Source organism: Terrapene carolina, unplaced genomic scaffold (assembly GCF_002925995.2).
Source record: "Terrapene carolina triunguis isolate 2854851 unplaced genomic scaffold, T_m_triunguis-2.0 Scaffold238, whole genome shotgun sequence".
Lineage (NCBI taxonomy): Eukaryota > Metazoa > Chordata > Testudines > Emydidae > Terrapene > Terrapene triunguis.
This window is the reverse complement of record NW_020664589.1, coordinates 8,580,528-8,602,705: the sequence shown is the minus strand read 5'-3', so window position 1 is coordinate 8,602,705 and position 22,178 is coordinate 8,580,528. Positions and strand designations below refer to the sequence as shown.

Here is a 22,178-nt window from a genome sequence, read left to right as displayed (position 1 = left end):
GTGTATGTGCAAAACTTAAGTGCGTATATTCAAATATTAGTCCTAGGCGTTAAAAGTAATTTTGTGTGTCAGTTTGTGCTGGCAATGTCATATAAACTTTACTATAATTTATACTGTAATTACTCTGTAGAATTACTTGTAGTAAATTAGTTAGATTACTTTATATTACTCTAATGTAGATTATAATACAATCTAGTTTACTGGATTCTGTAATATTTGGAATTACTGTATTTTGCATTGAGAGATTTATAGAGAGTAAGTCATACTTAACACAAATCTCTCTCACCTTGCCCTTTCGACCTTTCCCTTATTAACTTCTGAGATTAATAAAACAAAGAATTTGAAATGCCTAATTTACTTTTCCAGTATTCATGCTGTCCATCTACTTTTTGCAGTTCCATTCACTTTGGACAAGAAAGACTAGTCGGTTTCCTTTTTGTATGTAGCTGAATTTTATTATTTCCTGCAATGATTGGGTGCTACAAGGGATGTCTAAATCCAAGCAAAAAACAAAACAAAAAACAAAAAAAAACCCTCATATATGGAGATTTTTCTATTAAAGTCTTCTAAAACCCCAAAGCCAGATTTAAGGACTAACCTACCTGACAGTGTTCCTTTAACATTAACATTAAACTGCTTTAAAATATACATCTTTTAATGTAACTAACCCGGTGAAGAACTATTAGGATGGGCAACACATCTTTTCCTTTTACCTTTCATTAATCATGGAGGATTTTTACATATAGATTGGTTATTATTTTAGTTGTGCAATAGTCAACCATCAGGAATTCCTTGGGGCTTATGTATATCAGATGATCGTAATGTTATTTTTTGAAGATATATAGTCAACAACTCCTGTGTTTCTGCATAGATTAAAATGAATATTAAGTAGCCCTGGATGTTGATTCTTCAGGCATTTTTTTTTTGATAGTTCAAATAAGAGAGAAGAGACCACTGGCAGCATTGTGTGGGGAATAATATACAGATCCTGTACATATCAGACTTGGCTTATGCCGAAGTCAATGATTTCTTACCCTCAAAGGCATTAAAAATCTATTAAATTCACTCACTACATAAATAAAATAAATAAATAAAACCACCACACACACACACACAAGTAGAAATGCCCAGACTTTAGTCAGTTAACTTTAGTTTTACCTGGAGTCTGGCTAGCCATCTGTCTTCTCAATGCTGCTGCAGCAGCTGCTTGTGGTGCTGGGACGGTGACAGTGGGAGCAGGGGCCCCATGTTTCACAGTCTTTGTTGCAAGCATTGTGCTATCTGCCCCTTGTGGAACGATTCTGCTTGAAGACGTAGGCACTAAAAAAAGATACAGTTCATTGAACTCCCATGAACAAGGGAGACTGAAAAGCCCCACTAGAATGTACTGACTCTTTACAAACTATACACTATATACCTGTTCCCTCTGAATCCTCATATAGTCAGACAAGACTAATTTACAACAGTCAAGCAACTAGCAATTCATCAAATCTGGCAATGTTCACTTTCCCATAACTTCTAATGAACTGCATGCAGTGGAGCCTTAATCAGCTATCTTTTCAGCATGAAGGGTGTATCAAATTGCCAACCCTTAATCTTACTCCCTTTGGAAAAACATAGCCCAGTTCATACATTAATTCCTTAATAAACCTTAACAATTAGAATGTCATCTGCTGAAAATACTCCTTCTCAATCAGCTACCAGATGTAGTCAGTCACATAAAAGCATGGACATATTGGCTGGCTGTTTTTCAGTCTGTCCTTATAGTCATGTCTACTGACATCTTGCTTAGAGGATCCCTACAGAAGTGAGCACAACTCTTCTGGGTGTGGAGAGAAACCGAACACACACAAGCAGTCACCTTACTGGCAGACGCTGGGATGCCAAGTATTAAACCTGGCTACACCAGTTGAAAGCAGAAGTCAGACACACAAAGCTACAAACTGAGGCCCTCAATATGCACGTCTCCCTTGTAAGATTTCATACTTATGGCTCAGAAAGGTTCATCCATTTTTACTGTTGGGGAACCTGAGGCACAAGGAGGTCAAGTAACTTGCCCAAAGTCACACATCAGTGGCAAAGGCAGGAGTCTTGACTTTTCCTCCTCTCCTCTAGCCAATAGATAATCTTAGTTGAATTTCTCAGTCTTGATGTAAAAGGCCCAGGCTATAGGAAAAGCACAATAAAGTTTCCAATGTTACTTCAACACTAGTGGCCTGAGTTCAAGGGGGCTATAATTCTGTACTGTTAATTGCTCTTGGAGATTTGGCAACATGAAGACAGACACCACAAAATCATCTCACCTAGATCTGAAGTTATGACAAGCACTGTAGAGATTAAAAACATCAACAAGGTCATAAACACGAAGGGGAATGCAGTTCCAAAATCTACTCACTTAAAGTGCCCATTGTGAGATGAGGTTTACCAAATGGCGGAGACTGTGCCATTAGACCAGGCTGAATAGAGGGAGTACGGACTACAGGAGCATGTCGGGGGACTTGGACTGAAGCAGCTTCCTCTTCCTGCTCTACAACCTGTGAATCGTCATTCTCCAGTGACTGGGAAATGGAGGATGTTGAGCTGACTTCATCCAAATCTTCATAATACCTCAGAGACAAGAAGGCTGATCGGGAGAGACTGGCTGCAATGGGAGAAGAGCCACATTATTTTGTCATCCAAAGCCAATGAGGGTGCTATTTAATCTCAATGGCTATAGAAACACCATGTCTATAAAACTTTTTAATTGTCTCATTTTAACTTCATGGTGCAGAAGCTGACTTCTCAACTCTGGCACCACATGCCGTGTGGCCTGGTGTTACATTAAGGTAACATGCAATCTCCTGATCCTTTCAAATTAAAAATAAGGGCTGCTTTGTTATACTCTTATAATGGATTGGGAGAGACGTTACTTACGGAAGAAGCAGACGAGAAACATTACATGTTTGAAAGTTACCAGTGCGGACATTGTCAATGAACCTTTTTCGGCTATAGGAACAAAACTGAAAGGGGGTCAAAAGTGTCTAAAATAAGGAAGAGAGCCGAAGACACTCTTCTTACAATGACATCAGGGCCCCCATAAATGCTGTTAACTCACATGGTCTATTATGAACCGCCGATAAGCTTCCAAGGCACACAGGGCCGTTGGGGTTCTTCTCTTAGGAGCCTGGGTGCCAACGACCCCCAAATATTGTGATATTGAGACTGATTCAAAAACTATATTGGAGCAGGTGACATTCCAAGGCTTCCCAGTGCCATAAGAACCATTGTTCTGACTTATAGGAGCCATCCATCTGAAAAGCCACCCACTGTGGTTATAACAGATGGAAACCCTTATTTTTAGTGTCTGCCCCTATTGCCCTGAGGGATCTGAAGGTCACACTTGAAACTGACTGGTTAATATGCAAATTAGGACTCGTCTCAATCTCCATATTTGTTACATTTAGTGAAAAAAACCTTTTCTTCACAGTGGCATTCAGCGTTCGGTGTTCACCAAGTGACGTGCCACCTGGTGGGGTAATGAGTGGGCCAAGAGTTCTTTGGAACTCTCAAAGCGGTCACGATAAAGCAAGAGAAAACCCTAGTTTTCAAAGGGTTAAAGTGCAGGAGCTGTTTGTGATCCTGAAATTCAGGTTTTAGTCTCAAATGACACTTTGAAATTCCCCAGCCATGTGTGCAGCGAGACAGCATTTAGGCTGCAGAAACGCAGTGCTGGTAGGAAGATGGCAGCAGGAGGGTCGCAGGAGCAAAGACCGTCACGGAAATACTGGCAAGGCCAACAGTAGTAACCTGCGATGTCGGTGTGTATGATGATAAGCTGTATTGTTGCACCATTTCTGGAAGTTGTGTGGTGCTAAGGCAATACTTTCAAGAATGGCATAAAGAGCAGCAGATCATCATAACATGGAGTCCACAAGTGTCTCCACACTATCCTGAAAGATGATCCTTTACTCTCACAGATCTTGGGAGACAGACCTGTCCTCGCTTACAGACAACCCCCCAACCTAAAGCAAATACTCACCAGCAACCACACATCACTGAACAAAAACACTGACCCAGGAACCTATCCTTGTAACAAAGCCCGATGCCAACTCTGTCCACATATCTATTCAAGTGACATCATCATAGGGCCTAATCACATCAGCCATACCATCAGGGGCTCGTTCACCTGCACATCTACCAATGTGATATATGCCATCATGTGCCAGCAATGCCCCTCTGCCATGTACATTGGCCAAACCGGACAGTCTCTACGCAAAAGAATTAATGGACACAAATCTGACATCAGGGATCATAATACTCAAAAACCAGTGGGAGAACACTTTAACCTGTCTGGCCATTCTATGACAGACGTGAGGGTGGCTATCTTAAAACAGAAAAACTTCAAAAACAGACTCGAACGAGAGACTGCTGAGCTGGAATTGATATGCAAACTAGACACAATCAACTCAGGATTAAATAAAGATTGGGAATGGCTGAGCCATTACAAACATTGAATCTATCTCCCCTTGTAAGTATTTTCACACTTGCTTCTTATCAAACTGTCTGTACTAAGCTATCTTGATTATCACTTCAAAAGTTTTTTTTCTCTTACTTAATTGGCCTCTCAGAGTTGGTAAGACAACTCCCACCTGTTCATGCTCTCTGTATGTGTGTATATATATCTCCTCAATATATGTTTCACTCTATATGCATCCGAAGAAGTGGGTTGTAGCCCACGAAAGCTTATGCTCTAATAAATTTGTTAGTCTCTAAGGTGCCACAAGCACTCCTGTTCTTTTTCCACACTTGAAGATACTGAGAACCATCCTTAACATAAATCTAGTTTAAAGGTTTCTTGTTAATCACGTTTATAAGTTTCAACCTCACATCATTCCTCCCAGTCTCATGTAGAAACTATTGTAAAACAGTTATTCATGAGCCATGTCTGTATCAGTCTCAAGCTACATTGTTATCTCCTTGACAAATCTGAGACTTTAACAATGAAGTACAATATTTATGGTTCTTAGTACTGTAGGTCTAGTGTGAGGGAAGGGAAAGAGGCAGGAACTTGCTATCAGACTACTGCTTCCTGCAACCCTTTGACTGCCTCCACCTCAAGATTTTAATGACAAATTGTTCTCTGCTGTTATTGTAAAGAAATGGTTCTTTGTGATTTAATATGCAAGACTTACACTGAATAATAACTACTTCAGAACAAGAGCTACTGGTGTTTGATTCTGAAATGAGTGCCACATACTTTGATTAAATTAGAGAACATCAAGAAAAGAGGCATTTGGTTTTAAAGTGTTTTATTTTAAAACAATTCTGAACCTGAATTTCAGACTGGAAGGCTCACTGCAATTAAGAGACTAGACACCCATCTTAAAAATCTCTCTTATGAACAAAAGCCGTAGAGAGTGTGTGTGTAGGGGGGGGTTGCACATATACGTGTACAGTACAAAGCTTAATGATGCCCTTCCCATGCCTTAGATTGTAAGCTCTTTGGAGCAAGGATCACCTTTTTGGTTTGTATTTGTACAGCACCTAGCACAAAGGGGTCCTGGTCCATGATTGTAGCTCCTAGGTGCTAGAAATAACTCACCCACTCTGCCATAAAGAGATATTTAGAATTTAGTCAAACTTAAATAACATCTAAATATTTAGTATTTTGCCTGATCATGGTTCACAACTAGTTTTACTCTGCATTTTTGTGAAAGGGCTTATAAAAGTCTTCTTTGTATTTTTGCAGTGTAGCTGCATTACACAGAAATAACCAACACTAGTATGAAGAAAACAGTTAAGAACTAGGGATTCCCTCTAACTTTGCCTCCATTTGGTATTTAGGTTCCTTTTCTTAACAGTTTAGCAAACAGCACTATTGTTACTGAAAATAAGAAGGCCAACTTTGAGGACTGGCCCCTAAAAGGAATGCTCATTAGTCTAGTCTGAGCGGGGAAAGGAAGCTTCTAGCTAGAACTAGTTCAACAGAAGCCCATTATTTGGGGAAGTGATGAATACAAGGGGCTAAGGTAGGAATGTTTCCTTCTACAGATAAGGCAGGATATTAACGAGTTCTGGGGGAAGACCTGCATGTTTCAGATTCCTAATGTATCAAAGGTTTACCTGGAGCAGTGGATCTCACGGGTGGAGTCTTCCTCTTGGCTAGGAAATTCCTCAGCTGTGCCTGTTTAACTGGGGACAATTTAGCTGCAAAATGGAAAAAAAAATCACTAGTCTATAGAAACCAGTTGGAGATTCAATTACAAGTCATTTTTAGAATGTGCAGGTGGGGGAAAAAAAACCCAGAACAATGAGTTACCAGGTGCTTTCGGCAGGGGCTTGGCATAAGATTCCAAGGTAGTTTTCACCAAGGCACTGCGCAGGCTCTCAAGGTCACTGTCAAAGCTGAAACAAGACAGAGTAGTGAAACAAAAACCAGGTACTGCATATCACTGCCCCACAGAAACAGCTGTATGGGAATGAGAAGGAACCACAGGCTCACATGGAAACACCATAACTTGCTGCCCAATTCACCAAGGGCTAAAGGACACATGATTGACCATCTGCATATGCCTCAATGACACTGCTTTACAACAGCCATTGTTGAATGCCACCAGAACCTCTTTAGATGATGCATGCAGTTAAATGTTGCAACAAGACCTTAAGTTACTTATGGGGAAAAAAAAATCAAATGGCCAATAAATTCCCTCTTGTCCTAAATTAAAATTCTACTGTAATCTTCATGAGACATGACAATGGTACATCAGTTTTGAGGCTACATTTTCACAATGTTTTCATTACTGTGAAAGCCCATCTTTCACAGAGACACACGGATATATTAAAACAAGCTACCACAAAATACAACAGAATTAATTTTCAAGCCGATTTGAGGAGCACCTGTGTTACTGGTGAACAAAATTTGCACATTTACAACCAGTGCCCATTTTTGAGGATCTCCCCTCCACCCCCCCACCCATCTCCAACACTCAGTTATGATATCTACAGAGCATGATTGTTAAGTCTGTCTTGGACATGCACTTTCATACATTACTATTGGGAAGAGACTTAACTCAATACACTTCCTGCTGCAACCTCCAATTATTATACATACCTTTGAGAGCTGCTAAGAGAAGACGTGTCACTCGGCATACTCCATTGAGAAGTCTGATTATATAAGCGGAGCTGCTGCAGGCTGTCCACCAGGTGATTCAGCCTCTTCCTCTGCTGATTAATTATTTCACGATTATTAGCAAGTGTGTTAAACAAAGTCTCTCGCTCAGGAACAATCAGGCGCCTGGTAACATCAGAAAAAAGAAAAAGGAAAAGATGAGAAGACCATTAGACACCTAGCTGCAATGGATGTGCACACACACAGGAAACTGGTTTATTTCAGCTACTGACTTAAGTGGACTTCACCCCCGCCCAAACAACATTTTGGTTTGAATACCAAGGCAGCACAGGTCAGTTGTATATTTCTCATTGTACACTGCAGATTTATTCATTTAACATGTAGGAATTTGTTCAACAAAAGGGCTTCATTACCAGTCTCCCCTGGATTTGTTTAGTGCATACAAAGCCTATTTTACAGGCATTTCGGAAAGTGGAATTTACAGCATGTACAGAATTTGTTGGAAAGCATATAGCAAAGTCAGTCACAGTTAAATAGTCTGCAGTCTGAACTTTTAAATACAGGTAAAAATGGCTCAGTCAAATGTTCACAAACTCTTTGAAAAAGTTTTGGAGTGGTAAGCATAAAATGTCTTTTGTCTATTTATTAATGTCCTATTCCTAATTCATTAGTGTGCTCCTTAGACACAGACTAATTTTCTATTCCAATTTCAATCACTCACTTTTGGTGTTTTTTCTGTTCCAGATGCCGGTCCCACTCCAAATCCAGAACATCATTCACGTCTTGAACAGCAAACTTCACATACTGGTGTAAGCGTCTAATTTCCTACCAAAGAGGGGGAAAAAAAAAGTCATCTTTCAATTCTCTATGGGAATCTCAAATCCAATGAAGAAAATTAAAGACCCTGTAAACGAATCAAAATAAAAGTCACGTAGGACACTTTTACATATTCACATCTAGCAAATTTAAATCAGAATGGCAGAACCCTATACAGTGGAACTCTGTTTTACTAATCAAATCTGTCACTAGCTTAGTGTCTGCCCTTGAGCAAGTCAACATCAGTACCTCAGCTTCCTGCTCTCTACCAGTGCAAAGCGTTCAAGATGAAGTGTGTTACAAATGCTAAGTATTACACAGATCAAACCTCACTTTTCTAGAGCCATTTCCTACTGATGATGTGCTTGCCCCTGGTTTACATTGCTGGTTTCTAAAGGTAAAAAGTGATCAAAAACTTCAAGTTCTGTTATCTAGGTACTCATGTGTCCCCCGTCCCCCCCAATCACTCAAGGATCTGAGCACTTCCCAAACACTTAAAAACCTCTCCTCCCAACACCCAAGTCAGGTCAGAAAGTACTATCTTCACGTTACAGATAAAGCACTGAGGCATAGGGAGGTTAAAGTGACTTGCCCAAGGCCACAGAGTTCATTAGTGTATCTGGCAACAGAACCCAGACATCTCGAGTCCCAGTCCAGTGCGCAAATGTAAAACTATCCTTCCGCCCTGCCTTCATTCTTCTTCTCACATGCCACAGCATGGAAATGCCTAGTAGAACGCTGCCTTTGGGCAGTGGAGGTGCATGCAATGGGAAGTTTAGTTTTACTGATTTCAAGAGTGCCCATTCAAATATAAATATCAAAATGAGGTGGGATGCCAAAATCTATCCCTGTGGCAGGATTCCATTGTAACTGGTTTTAAGATTAGCACAAGGCTCTAGTAAGACAGACCAGGCCAACGTGAAACTGAGTCAGCGCTGCTGCTGACCCAGGGTTATACACTGAAAAGCACAATTCCTCCGTCCTGTAACTATGAGCACTGATGTAGCAACAGTTCTCAGGTGAGTGAGTTGATGTGTTCAAATGTCAAAGAAACCCCATGATCTTTAAAACCCTGTTAAAAGCTCATAAGAAGTTGGTCAGGTGGATATTCTGATGCTAACATTCTGCATCCAGGAGATGTGAGAATGGAACTGGCTAAGCAAAGTTTCACAGACAAAAAGTATCAAGAAGATGGGAGGCAGACTCTCTTTCAGAAAGTTTAGCTGAAAATCCTCTGTCCCTACTCCCGTCTCAATTTTTCTGCTTCTCTCCCCTTCTGTCATCCTTCCCCATGTTTGTTTTTCAAGGTCTGTGCAGTCAGCTCTTAAAACCAGGTTGTCATACCTTTAAAGTCACACATGCTACTTTGCAAAATGGAGAAACGAGGCAAGTTGGACCGTGAAATAATCTACAGCACCCAGGGGAATTTTAGTAAAATCTGAAGGAGAAAGTGGCTCTTCTTTTCACTACAGCAATATATGAATAAATATATTTATAGAACATATTCTTTTCCTGGTCCTGGATGGGATTCCAACAGGCCCCATGTCAGCAATGAACACTATACCAAAAACAAAATGGGTCTCTTTATATAAGGACTACATACAAACATGCAATACTGTGAATTAGGAAGGGCAGATATTTTCCCTTTAATAGAAATCTGAAATTGCATGCAAAGTGGTGCACTCTGATGTGACATTAACTGTCATACCATTAATTTTTAGTAGCACAAAACCATTTTTAATTACTATAACACAAAAGGTACCCTCAACTGCCTAGTCAGACTCCCTGAGATGAGCATGCTTTGTCTATAGGGAACCAAGAACTAGATAAGTGTCACAATTATAGGGCACGCTTACTTTACTTTCCCTGATGTACTTGTCATAGTTTAGGGCAACTGTACCTGTGGTCCCCCACCATGGCTCAGTAAGGGCACCCACTCTTAGGTTTCCAGCTACAAGCCATCACCTCTCTTGCATGGAGACATGCGTCGCTCCCCCTCCCGACTGGGGTTTTTCCAGGCTGCACACCCCAGCAAGCCAGACTGCCTACAGAGGCCTGCATCTGCACTTTGCTTTCTCTCCAAAGGCTATGAACAGGTTAACTGCCCCCAGTTATAAGTTAACACACAGCTCTTTCTAAGCAAGCATAATTATTCTTACAATGAAAGCATTACAGAGAAAGCATTACTTAAAACTATAGAAGTTCCTATATGCATGCTAGAAAGCTTATCAGAGGTCACCTATCAGTCTTACGGGACCTCCATAGGCAAAAATTCTCGCAGCCCTTCCCAGGAAGGATTGAGGCCCGCCTTGGAGAGTAGGTTCTGTCCATTTGCTGGACCAGAAAGCAGGCACAGAATCAATTTAAACCTCAGGCTATTTATGCAAAAGTCCTTTCTTTGTCTGTCAGCCTCTGGATAATCCAGTTTAAACCAGTATATGCTAGCCTCTCCTCGTGGTAGTATCTCTCTAGAGGTGCTACAATCAGAATGAATTTGCCTAATCACCCCCCCAACACACACACACACACAGTTTTTAGTTGCTGGACAGCTGTGGTCACCATTCCCCATGGTAGAACATATAATCCCTGGCCCACAATGATACATAAACTTAATACAGTAAAATCTCCCAAAGATACTTCAGGAAATTGCCATATCTGTCATAGTACCTTTCAACATTGCCGGGGGGGGGGGGGGGGGGGGGGGGGGGGGAGGAGATGTACTTTATCCTGGTTTCTTTCATCTCTTTCAAAGCCTTTTGAGTATTTTGGGAAATTTTCCATTGCAATCAGGCATTTAGAACACCATTTAGTTTTATGCTCTGCCATCCATGAAATTAACCACAATATTGTAAGCCATTATAAATCATCAAATTGCTCTGCAAAGCATTTGCTAAAGATAAAAATAATTCTGAAAAGATCATTTTATGAAGTGCTAAAAAAAAAAAAAATTAACTGGCACTGGCCAAAAAAAATTCACTTAAGTAAACGTCATTGGTTAGACTAGGGTACTGGGAGTCAGGAGCTGTATTTGCAGCTCTGCCAATGACTCTGATCTTGGGCAGGTCACTTCACTTCTGTATGTCTCTGGTTGTCCCCATTTTAGATGGGGACAATACCTACCAAATAGCAGTTTTAAGGGTGTAATGTCTGCAAAGTACTTTGAGATCTTTGAAAGACACTATGAAATCATACTGTTATTACACTGTGCTGAAGCAATGTGAGTGTGGCAGGGCAAAGCTTCTGGGCAACCTACATTCAAGCCTCAATAGTTGCATTTTATTTTAAAACTCCAGTTTAAAGTTAGTGAGCAGGCTTTATACCTGAAGCTGTGCTTCACTTTTGGGGTCCAATGGTTTCTTATACAGCAGATGTAAATATCCTAAGTTATGATTTCTCTCGTTTTGTTCTCTAGCATCTTCCACCCCAGCAAAGCCCTCCAGCAGGGTTGTCTTCAGAATGCTGATATCTCCATGAAGGGACTGTGAACAGATGAAGAGATGAGCCAGATTTCAACAAAAGACCTTAACAGTGCCGTTTGCATCAGTATGTACGTGGGTTTCAGCAAAAAAGTGTTTACTTTCAGGAACAACTGGGTATGCCCACGCATACTGAAGCAGCACATCCAGACATCTCAGCTATATTGTTCAGCACTTAACAGGTTAAGCAAAGATGCCTATCCCGAAATGCTAGCCTTGAAGGTCTCAACCAATGCGCAAACATGTGGGAGAAGTTCTGCTGTGCTACTTACCTCTGTTGTCTCTTTAATCTCCAAGAGAAAGGTCTGAAGGTCATGAGACTCTGTCCGCAGCTTCTTCATCTCCTCGGCAGAGCCGACTTGGAAACAGGCATTAGAAGTTCTGGCTTTCAGCTCTTCCATCTCCTTTTGGAAATGTGCAATCTACAGAGCCAGATGGTAAAGAAAGTTCAACCACTGTGACATGACAGCTTCTGGAACAAATGTCACTGCTCTGGGGCTGGCTAATATATTTATACAGCCATGCGTACATGATAATTTACAGACAAAGGCAAGTCTCTTGCATTCCCTTCCAATTCAAGGAAGAGAGCCCTATATTCCCAACATAACTTTAATGCTAGCAGTTTAAGCAGCCAAACAGGGGCGACAGTGTTTAAAGAAGTGGTTCAGAGTATAATGGAAAGATCTCCCATGGTAACTAAGTACTGAAGGACACTAATGGAATATGAAAGAGGGACAGATGACCACATGCCTGTACAGTGATCTTCTTAGGCCTGGTCTACACTAACCCCCCAATTCGAACTAAGGTACGCAACTTCAGCTACGTGAATAACGTAGCTGAAGTCGACATACCTTAGTTCGAATTTACCGCGGTTCAGACGCGGTCCACACGCGGCAGGCAGGCTCCCCCGTCGACTCCGCGGTACTCCTCTCGCCGAGCTGGAGTACCGCAGTCGACGGCGAGCACTTCCGGGATCGATTTATCGCGTCCAGACCAGACGCGATAAATCGAACCCGGAAGTTCGATTGCCAGCCGTCGAACTACCGCGTAAGTATAGACATACCCTTAGAAGTTGGAAGACAAAAATCCTTGAAAATCTCACCTCCTCTTTGATTCCTGCTATGACAGGGTCCGAATCCTTCCACTGATGGACCTGTTTCTCTAACCCAGTGCTGGACAATGCTGACTTTCCCTAGAAAGCCAGGTGTTGAGAATGTAAACTTATCAAAATTAAAATCTTTATTACCAACCAACATCTGCTGCTAGAAATGGTTTGTGTATAAAGTCATTTAAGATGCATAAACTGTCCTATGGAACAACTCTCACAAACACAAATGTTCACCTAAACAATAAACTGAAAATGATATCTAAGTGTTCAAACAATGCTGCAGAGATTTAACCACACTGAACATATTAAAGCTGTTGGAAATTATGGCTAAATCTTTATGCACCACTTGGAGTTACCCCTTTCACTATATTTTCTAATATTGTTAAATAGTCAAAGCAGCGCAGAATTTTCAAAGAATTACATCGCACTGCTGATAAAAAGATGTGATTCCACATTTCCACACAGCACAAAGCATTAGTTCTAGCTCTGTTTATTACATCAGACTCCAAACCATGTCAGAGCTCCAGCTTCCCAAAATTACATAGCATATCATTCTAATTTTGGTAGTTTGTGACTTAGATCTTAGTTCACTGGTCCCTTGACCTAACAGCATTAAATCAGTCCAAGACTAAAGCAAATCACAGGCCAGTGAAATTTCTCAGCTCCTGTATAATCTGCTCAAATTCTCCTAACCTGAATGGAGATTGATTTTGTTGCAGGCGGGGTGATTCTGGCGGTCTTCAGTAGATTAGATGCTGCAGGCACATTCTGAGCAGGCCGCGCCACTAGAATTTAAAGAGAGAAATAACTATAGACAAACACATATAGTTATCTAAAAAACAGGTTGCTAATTGGAGATGGGACATGCCCACTGTTGGGAACATTCTGATCACTAGACGGAAGGGTACAAAGCCTAACAGCGCATTTCAGCAAGTCCATCCCCGTAAAATGACACATCAATCTACATCAAGTCAGCAAGGTTCTACAAGCCAAATCCATTACCCCTGCTCCCAGACCTCAGACACAGGACAGATAAATTGGAACTGGAGAACAGGTTCCAGGCTGGCAAGCATGTTCCCCAAATTCCACACACACTTTTTCTTTGTGGAGTAGTTTGGATGAACTTTGACTCTCATGAAAGTGAGACCAATGGCTAGACTGGCTATAACAGATAGGTGCTCCTCAAGAATTCCTCCTTCCCAACTGCAAGAGCTCTGCTAATACTACTACTCAGTACTAACATGCGACATCCTTTAGCCCAATGCTAGGATCCTGATAGAACATGAATTTGGATATAACGCGGTAAAGCAGCGCTCCAAGGTGGCGCGGCTGCACACTCCAGTGGATCAAAGCAAGTTCGATATAACGCGGTTTCACCTATAACGCGGTAAGATTTTTTGGCTCCCGAGGACAGCGTTATATCGGGGTAGAGGTGTACTTTTCAAGTCTGACCTTTACCACCCCTGCTATTTCAATCTTGGACAACTCCTGCCAGAGACAGCTAGTCACATGATAATATGAGAAATGGAATAACATTAACTTGTTAACAGGATGAGATTTAGTTTAATTTCACTTGTGATCAGTTTGAACTCTGGCCATTAGAGATGGAAGGTAACGCATTAAGTCACTGCAGCAGAGCAAACACATTTTGGCAATATAACGAGATGCATTAGTCCACTGAACGTGCAACAGCTTCTAGGTGAAGATACGAAGCTAAATATGTTACTTGAGACAATGAATAGTTATCCCTGTGAGGAATGAGGGGCAAAGGGGAAACCCGTCCAGTCCCAGTACTAGGCCCATTGCACTATATAGTTTGCAGTCTGAAGATCGGGAGACTTCAGGAACCATAGCCCATCTGCACTAGTTGAAAGCCACACAGAGAAAACCTCTCATGCTCACTTTATACCTGGTAAGATAGAAATTTGCAAAAAAAAAAAAAAAAAGGAAAAAGAAAGAATCTAGCCTTAGCCTCATGTCATACTTGTTGCAGACACAGGGGTGGATGCCTTCATTGGGGTGACAGGTGAAGCAGAGAGGGGTGTGGACTGGCTTAGGGGCCCTCCAGGAATAGGTTTGGAGGTAGTGGAGAATGAAAACATCGTGGAGCTGTTGTGACTGCTGCTGCCAGCAGAAGCAGACGTGTCTATGGCAGTGAACCTGAAAGACAAAACGGCAAATATTTCAGCAGCCTGAATTGGACATAACTTCCTCTCATAGACCCAAAGTGAAGCATTAACATCTAAAGAGGAAACAGTTTTTAAAACTTTGCGAATCAGTACTGGGACTCAATATCCAGATACCAAGTACTGTTCTAGCTGGGAGTGAAGATGGGAAGAAGCCGTTCAGGGAATATGGATGAGACTGCATAGCAGAAGGAGCAGGTGGTGTTTTCAGAGAATGGGAAATTGGTGAAAGGACAAAGTGGACTCGGAGACAGTCACCAGATGGGGGCTTTTACACCTCATTCCAGAATGTTGGATTCAAGAGGCATATGCAATCCAGACAATCTATTCTGAAAAGATTCCGTGGCTCACATGACATGGCTCGTGGCTGCTATAATGGGTAACTGCAGAGAATGTCATGAAGAAGAATGGTCTTCTGCGGCTGGTGAAGGTTATCTGATACTTGGTTCCTGCTGCCTCAACCACCAGAGCAGAACTGTGTGGAGACTAATCAGCACAGAACTGCCAGAGTTGTGTAGGAGTCAGCTCTGGATCAGGGAATTGTTCAATTCTAGGAATCATCCGACCCCCAGTTACATCAGGCACAGAGGAAAATTAACAACCAGCAGCCTTAAAACCTGAGCTATACATCAAATGAAACTAGTGCTGGCACTGTAAGGTGTGTCAGGTATTACTTTTAAAAGGCAAATGCTGCAGGAGAACAGGAACTTCCATTTATCTTAAAAACCAGAACCAGCACTTGAGATGAATATTCAGCTGATTCAGGAATTGATCACCTTGTTTGTCTTTAACAATAACTTTAAACAAGCTTTAAAAGCTACAGCCAAAGATCTTAGTGGAAGTATATTTTCTAATTTAAAAATAATTCTTAGAACCATTAGAAATTTCCTTATACAAATATAAAGAATTGATCTCATTAAACCCCTGCTCCAATTAACATTTCCCTTGGTGTTCTAGTCTCTTCCCTTTAAGGCAGAGTGAGTTAAGTGAATTAAATATCTGTGAGAACAGACAGTGGGCTTTGGAGCCACAATAACTTTTTGCACCGGTGACTCAAATCCAATTCATATGGATACTGATCAGAAGCAGTTACCCTCCAATTGCTTGTGTGAAGTGAGTTGGGAGGTCTCAGGTCCAGTTCTCAATGAACAAATGTCAGCATAAAAAAAAACACTGTTACCTCTCACTGATAGGCTCAGTAGAGAGAAAAGAATGACAGGGACCTTGAAAACAATTACTCTCTCACCCCTAGGTCAGGGGTGAGGCACACTAGTGAACAGCAGAGGAAGCCTGCACTGCTACCACCCATGCTGTACCTGCTCTGGACACAGAGAATTTCAAATTGCAATGGTGTTAAATTGGTACCTTTCACCCGTATTAAGTTAACAAAAGCCAAGGGACAAGATTATGAAAAAAAAAGAAAAAAAGATAAAAGCACTAGGTACATAGCAAGCTGGTGCCGTGCAAGTTTTGCTGCTTTATGAATACAACCTATGACAACTTCACTATTCCAACCTCGTACCTAGGACAAAGCCTTGGGTAGAGAAGGCGTTCCTCAGGACTCTGTCTGGAGCATAGAGGATCCCCTTAGAAAAACCACAAACTGGAAATAGCTGTTTGATCTTAGTAACTATCCCCACATGCTACACATTCCCAAACTGGTTTAACCACTGCCCACCCTTTACATAAGCCATCAGCTTGCACTTACTTCTCGCTCAGGTTTACTTTGACAGTAGATGCTGTAGGGGTGAAACATGGTTTCAGTCCGGCAGGTGTGGTAGACAGTGGTGGCACAGGTGCGCTGTCTGTAGTTGGTTTAAAATTTGTAGCTCCAAAAGAGAAGGAGTTGGCTGTAGCTGCCATGGGGCCTGCAGCGGGGGAAGGAGTCATTGAAGCTTTGGAAGAAACAGAAGAGAAAGAGAATGCAGCTGCTCCAGTTAGACTGGAACCCAGAGCTTGCTTGGAGACATCTGATGCAAAGGGATATGGTGGGGGGTCTCCAGACATAGAGCCAGACGTCTTTACAGCTGAAGATGTAAAGGAAAAAGTGGCGGCTCCACCACCAGCGGAAAGCAGACTAGAGGCTGAAGATGCAGGAGCAAGAGGTGGAGCTGAGGCAGGAGTGACAACTGGTGCAGTTTCAAACTTTGCAGGAGCAGGAGGGGTGGTCGGGGTTGTGGCAGTACTTCCTGGAGAAAAACAATTGGACCAAGTTAATATTCTATCATTAAAGGAAGGAAGTATTGCAAGCGGACAGTAAAAGTCAGTCACACCACTGAGACTGACAACATCACGAAATGACAGGGAGGAAGGGGAGGCTTCAGTCTCCAAGTCAAACCGCTGAGATATTGAATGGACAAAGCCCAAGAACTGCTCGACGCTATCGTTTCCCCAAGCCATTCTGAATTAATTTAGTCCGGAATTTCCAGTGAAAAGGCTTCACCATTCCGCCATCAGTTTTGATGTGGTTTGTTTCATCCCACATAAAGCAGCCTGCCAGTGCACAAGTCTACTGTGGATGCAACAAGAGGCACAATGCCAAACTAAGGTGTTCTGTTCCAAGAGGTAAAAGCAAATGTTTAGATTTAAAGAAGAAACGGGTAGCTTTGCACTGAATCATCACTCCATGTATACAGGGAAGCGAAACAGAGAATGAATTAATCTGCCCAGGCTGGCACAAGGAGCCCCCTAATCTACATTTTACACACACTGTAATATGCTCAACATGCCTATTAAGACTATTTACTTCCCACCAGTTTTCCAATGCTATCGTTGCAGTTGAGCCGAGACCTGTTTCAATAAGCCCTCATGATCACAAACAAAGCATCTAACGCATGTCATGGCCCCATGCAGAAACAACATATGGGAAGAACACAAAAGTTCTTTAGGACAGGCACTCTTTTCGTTCTGTGTTTGTATAGCATCTAGCACAATGGGACCCATGACTGGGGAGGTCCTAAGTGCTACTGCAACACAAGCGATACATAACACCACAACGAGAGTGCCCAAGATGCCTTCTTGAAAGATACAGGTTATGGCAGTTGGTTTGCCACATAGTTGCAGCCCTGTACCCCAAAAGTGACTGGGTATAAGTGTACAGTTTGAGAAATGCTTTGGGTTCCTTCACTAGAACTAGTGAGTGCTATGTACATTCACACAGCTGGTGGAATGGAACCTTGAGCATGGAAACCATCATGAGCTGCTTCCTTCGCTCTATATGCTGGGGCACAGGCTTGTTTTATTCCACAAAAGCCTCCTGGTGGTCACCCTCTAACTACCTGGATAGCAAGCTTAACAGCTAAGTACTTCAAAGTGCCACAAATTAAAGCGCAAAAGCCTCTTCCCCACACAGGGGAGCACCCACCTGCTGATTTTGGTGCTCTCTCCCCTTCTATTGACAGTTGCTCTGGGGTCACTATGAGTGATCTGACACCTGGGTTTTGATTGATCATGTAAAATGGACATAGCACTCCATCCGTAGAGAGCAATATTAGAACTGGAGCTGGAGGGAGGGTCTTCTCATCACCTGCAAAAGACCACACAGCATGCTAATGACACTGTCAAAGTCACCTGCCTTCATTGCCACCGACATCACCCCAAATCCCTCATATTTGACTTTCTTACCATCTCACATCAAAGCTACTTATTCTTGCCTACAAGGCTGTGCATATCTCTGCTCTCATCTTCCCCTACAATTGCCCCAATCCGTCTACTTCACTCCTCCACTGGTCTCTCTCATTCTTGACTTCACAGTTTTCTAAACCGATATATTTTAAGGCCAGAAGGGACCACCATGATTATCGAGTGTGACCTGCTGCTTAACATGGAGCATAAAATTTACCCAGTAATTCTTGCATCATGCCTTCTATTATGCAGCCCCATATGTTTGAAACAGTCCTCTTGTCTTCACTCCCCAAGAGCCTATTCTCTCCTCCCCACAACCCATAAAACCCCCTCTCACTTCTCAGTAATCCCCATATCTATCCTGTGTCTTGCCCAAGACTAAGTTCTCCTGAGCCAGGAACAGGTCTTATTTCATTTTTGTAAAAATGTACAACTAAAATGCCATGCAACATTTTAAAAATAATGCCAACACTAAATACACACCCCTCTGGAGAGGACAGCTTAGTGGTCTAAGCCTCAGACATGAAATATCTGGGCTTCTTAGATTTCTTTTTGGAGTCTGCTCTGATTCAAATGTTTTCAGTAAGGTTAAAATCTGGGCCCCAAACTGCTTGTCAGATCTTTTAAAAATTTCCTATAACAGGTTTTTTTTATGCTCCCTATTTATATTAAACACTCAGATCTAGGACACAGAAACCTCTATGATTGTTTTTCATCTGGTTTATAGCTGCACATTCCTCTGACTTCCCAAGACCCTATTCTTTCTCCTATTAACACCTCATTGAGACCCTGCTGGGGAAGGTCATTTCCCCATGGAAACATGTCCACTACAGACTAGGGTTTCATACAAAAACCTGTTGAGGGTATGTGGCCCAGGGGGATTCCTTGGTTTTAACTGGCAGAGGGCACAGGGGTTGCACAGGTTTTTACAGGGACCCCCCTGGGTCAGATATATGCATAGTAGTTCCTGAAAAGGGAAGCATATAAGATCTCAACCAAAAACCCAGAAACCATTGGTCTTCATAATCATTGCAAAACGTATCAATGGATAATATTTAAGGAATTATGCATCTATACTAAAAATTAGGTTCTTAACAGGAGTTAAGGCAGGTTCACCAGGAGGTGACATGCCTCGGACATGTTCCTTTCAGACAGGAGGTAACAAATGCTTATTTCTCTGCCTGACCATGAGTATTGTGTGTTGCATGCCTTACAATGAATGCCTTTTTGCATACTGAGCCAGTTATCAGTTGAAAGACTGCAAAATCTACGAGAGAGAAAATCTACAGGAAAACAAAAATAATTAGCAGGGGGGTGTCCTATTTATGATTAAGATCAAAGGATTAGTCTGTTATATCAGAGAATACAAAGAAACACACAGGATCCTTCACCGAAGAGGAAAACTGACAGCCTGTTGTGTCTCATGAAAAAAGGGGTCACTGCCAGTCTGGCTGTAAAAGTATTGGTGAGCAATACTTTATTAGACATGAGAGTATATCTTGTTAATTAAGTCTATGCTCTAGAATGTGTACTATGATTTATTTTATATGTAACCATTTGCTTCCAATAGTTCTACTTGCTATCTCTTGAATCTCTATTCATTGTTAAATAAACTTATACTTGATTTCAGTAGAAACACGTCTAAGTGTTATGCGGAGCAGCGATCCAAGGTGAAACTGTTAAGCTGGAGTGCACTGTTTCTTTGGCAGCAGCGAATTTGTGAATATCCAGTGAATCGGGGCTGGACACTCCAAGGAGACACTTGGAGGGCTCGGTGGTTGGAGCATGCCCATCGCTAACCTGTATGCCTAGAGGGGAGCGCTTGTATTGTCTGCAGCTGGTGGAATTGGGGAGCTGACCCCCCAGCAGGTATAGACAAGGCTTCCTCATGCTATAGGAAGCTGGTAGTGAGGTGCCTCTCAACTCTGGGTACGCCTGGCAGAGCCGTCCCTTGGGTAGGGCAAATCACGGCGACCGCTCCGGGCCCTGCGCTTTAAAGTGCCTCACGCTTCGACATCACAGTGTCAGATGGGGTGAGGACAGCAGCTGTCTGCCGTGAGCAGAGCAGGCAGAGGCAGCCAGCGAGCAGGAGGCAGCTGGTGTGTCTGGCCTCGCCTCCCACCCAGTGGCTCATACCATTTGGCATAGCTGGGGGGGGAAATGGGGGGCTTGGCAGGCCCAGGTCAAGGGTTTCTGACTGCCACGCAGACAGCTGGGCTCCCCCGTGCCACCTGCGCACAGATCACACAGCCCCCGCCTCCTCCCTGGACTCTTGGGCCTCTGCCGGGCCCAGGGCAGAGCTGGCAGGAGGGTGCCGTGCACGCAGCTCCCCCGCCCCGTGCACCCACCCCAGCCCCACCATTATTCAAATGCAGAGGCCAGGGAGTGTGGGGTCCTAGCCCAGGCTGGCCAGGAGGCAGCATTGGCACCCAGCGGACAGGCACCCCCTACCACCAGTGGGTGGGCCTTGCTCCAGGTAACCCTCCTTGGCCCACGCTCCGTGGAGCAGCTGGAGCCCCATCGCCCCCAGCAGCCCACCCCTGCCCCGTCCTCTCCCTCAGGGGAGACCCAGCACGCTCCCCGCCCCATGGGGGGCACATACAGGCTGATTTGTCCCAAACCCCGCACCTCCCTAGGGATGAGTCCCCTGACTCCCAGGAAGCGTCAGAGAGTGGATAAAGCAAGACTAAGTGCAGCCAAAAAGGAGCTGATTGGGTTAAGTGGGGAGGGTATGGAATATGTAGCAATGGACTTCTCTGAAGAGATCAGCTGAATCCTGAGACAAGAGACATGGACCTAAAGAAGCTGCTCCAGTAGATTCCTTAATCCAATAAAAGTGTCTGGATTAAACACACAAAACGCTTCAGATCCAATTCTGCATTAAACACAAATTGCGTATCGTAGCCTGTTGCTACAATAAAGGTCCTGCTGTTCTCAGTTAACCGGCATCCTGCTGTGCTCCCTACATGCAGCTTGTCCCTACCTTCTGCTCTGCCCAAAGGCACCTCCACTTCAGTCTCACTCTGTGTTTTGAGGGAGGGTTTTCAACATCCATCAAGGTACAGCACAGTAGTGCCATTAGATCTTCAAAGCACCTTGTCAGAGACAGACGCTGAGGCACCTTCAGGCAGAGCAGAAGCTATAGCAATAACGTAACTGGCTGTATGTAGAGCATAGGAGGGGACAAAGCCAGGTCAGGCCTTTTGCTTTAATGCAGAGCTGATCCCTAGGCATTTACGAACCATGCATTTTCCTGGTTATGGATTTAGCCTGCTTTTCCTTGAGATCAATGCAAATAGTATATATAAGAAAATAGCCCTGGAGGAACAACTCTTCTACAAGAGCATGCCAAGCACTTTTACAGGCAAGTACTGGAGTGAAATGCAACAGGTAGTTTCAAACCAAATATCTCATCTCAATTCCATCGATTGAGTAAGTGATGGAAAACAAAGCACATAAGTTATATATTGACTACTGCTGAGTCCCAGGTTACTAAGAGCTTCTCTAATTAGACAACTAGATGCTGAACTGTACCAGAGCCCTGGTCAAGATGTAACCTCTCAGGACACTGATAAATGCACAGTAACACACATTGGAAAACATAATCCCAACTATACATATACAATGATGGGGCCTAAATTAGCTGTTACCACTCAAGAAAGATCTTGGAGTCATTGTGGATAGTTCTCTGAAAACATCCACTCAATGTGCAGCGGCAGTGAAAAAAGCAAACAGAATGTTGGGAAACATTAAGAAAGGGATAGACAATAAGACAGAAAATATCATAGTGCCTCTATATAAATCCATGGTACACCCACATCTTGAATACTGCATGCAGATGTGGTCGCCCCATTTCAAAA

General features: G+C 42.8%; 1 protein-coding gene across 1 annotated transcript in view; it reads right to left on the bottom strand.

Annotated features, from left to right (window-relative positions):
- NUP214 (nucleoporin 214) overlaps positions 1 to 22,178 on the bottom strand; it is a 77,712-nt gene that overhangs the window by 44,377 nt on the left and 11,157 nt on the right. Inside the window, exons 11-23 of the mRNA XM_026657258.2 lie at positions 18,059 to 18,220; positions 16,403 to 16,883; positions 14,493 to 14,668; positions 13,202 to 13,293; positions 12,503 to 12,592; positions 11,673 to 11,822; positions 11,245 to 11,403; positions 7,830 to 7,933; positions 7,091 to 7,273; positions 6,299 to 6,384; positions 6,103 to 6,186; positions 2,396 to 2,641; positions 1,159 to 1,320 (exon numbers count right to left, since the gene is read on the bottom strand). Coding sequence (XP_026513043.1) covers positions 1,159 to 1,320; positions 2,396 to 2,641; positions 6,103 to 6,186; positions 6,299 to 6,384; positions 7,091 to 7,273; positions 7,830 to 7,933; positions 11,245 to 11,403; positions 11,673 to 11,822; positions 12,503 to 12,592; positions 13,202 to 13,293; positions 14,493 to 14,668; positions 16,403 to 16,883; positions 18,059 to 18,220 — 2,175 coding nt within the window. The remainder of the gene's footprint in view (positions 1 to 1,158; positions 1,321 to 2,395; positions 2,642 to 6,102; positions 6,187 to 6,298; positions 6,385 to 7,090; positions 7,274 to 7,829; positions 7,934 to 11,244; positions 11,404 to 11,672; positions 11,823 to 12,502; positions 12,593 to 13,201; positions 13,294 to 14,492; positions 14,669 to 16,402; positions 16,884 to 18,058; positions 18,221 to 22,178) is intronic.